The 1,344-nt window shown below is 36.6% G+C and overlaps 1 protein-coding gene across 1 annotated transcript; it reads right to left on the bottom strand.

Moving 5' to 3' along the window:
* Positions 1-79: 79 nt before the first annotated feature.
* On the bottom strand, positions 80-863 carry LOC112091061 (magnesium-chelatase subunit ChlD, chloroplastic-like; the record flags this gene model as incomplete). The annotated part of the gene is made up of 3 exons (XM_024163801.1): positions 80-396; positions 476-560; positions 685-863. Coding segments are annotated over 3 exons (581 nt in total), but the record flags the coding sequence as incomplete, so codon positions are not given.
* Between the last annotated feature and the right edge of the window lie 481 nt (positions 864-1,344).

The raw sequence follows: 1,344 nt of genomic DNA, 5'->3' as shown, positions 1-1,344 counted from the left end.
AAGAGCGTCTTTGCTAGAAAGTCAAAGTAGATAAAAAGGAAGGAACATATTCCTTTTATGCTAAATATAATGTGTGTACCTCAAATTGATTGCAATCCGATCTAGTAGGTGTTCACGGACAGCTCCCTCTTCCGGATTATAAGTAGCAATCAAGAGTGGCTTACATGGGTGTCTAAAGCTGATTCCCTCTCTTTCCACAGTATTAACTCCTTCAGTTAACACATTAAGAAGCAAATTACTAATACCCTCGTCCAAGAGATTGATTTCATCGACATATAGAACACCTCTATGAGCTTCAGCCAGAAGGCCTGGCTGGAAAACAGTCGTCCCTGTTTTCACAGACTCCTCAACATCAACAGATCCAAGAAGTCTGTCCTCTGTGACTCCAAGTGGGATCTGGATACGAGAAAGTAGGTTAAACAAGTAAATAACCCCGAATACAAGGCTCACCTAACATAAATAAATAAATAAATACCTGGACAAAAGGAGACCTGACAATTTGAGTCTTAATATTGCCATCAGAATCATATTCCAGGCGCTCAGCTAGACCGTCTTCCCACCTTGAAAATTACAATCAAAGCCATAACTATCTTGGAAAAGATAATTATCATACTATATTTTTTCTTCCATCTGTTGCAAACAACTGTTTCAGCTAAATGAACTTCTATTACACAGTATCCTTACTCTTCAGGGCAAGCCGGATCTGCATTTGACATAGAACCAACAACTACTTCAATGGGCGGCAAAATCGCATGTAGCCCACGCGCCATAACAGTCTTGGCCGTGCCTCGTCTTCCAGAGATGGCGATCCCTCCAATTTCACGGTCTATGGCCCCAAGCAGAAGAGCAGTTTTTATAGCATCCTACAAAAAAGAAGGCACTTACAAAGTACACATAAGTGTGCGGATTTAACTGGTTAATCAACATTAATAAAATCACCTTTACAATCAGAATGCATTGCAAATGGAAATCTTTGAAGTTGCATAATAATCACGTAATATGAACTGTACACAAATTTATACCCTGATATCTAAAATCCTCAAAAAGAAAAAAAAATTTCATTTTAAAGGAAAAATGAAGTATAAGATCTAGAATGTTATACAATATTTTTCTAACCATCTGCATAAAAAACACGCCTTCACTCTTCATCTGATATTATTGATATCTTCTATTCAAATTCCACTAATTCCTGATTCTTTCTTTCTCATTTCGCCAAAGGACTCAAACAGAACACTAAGCTCTGACGACAGTATTTGCAGAAAATTGCATAATCAAGTCATCTATACTCTAAATAAATATATATATATATATATATAACTTCTAGAATTTCAAGAAATTCACACA

This window comes from Morus notabilis, unplaced genomic scaffold, assembly GCF_000414095.1.
Source record: "Morus notabilis unplaced genomic scaffold, ASM41409v2 Scaffold9019, whole genome shotgun sequence".
Lineage (NCBI taxonomy): Eukaryota > Viridiplantae > Streptophyta > Magnoliopsida > Rosales > Moraceae > Morus > Morus notabilis.
This window is presented reverse-complemented; position numbering and strand designations above follow the sequence as displayed.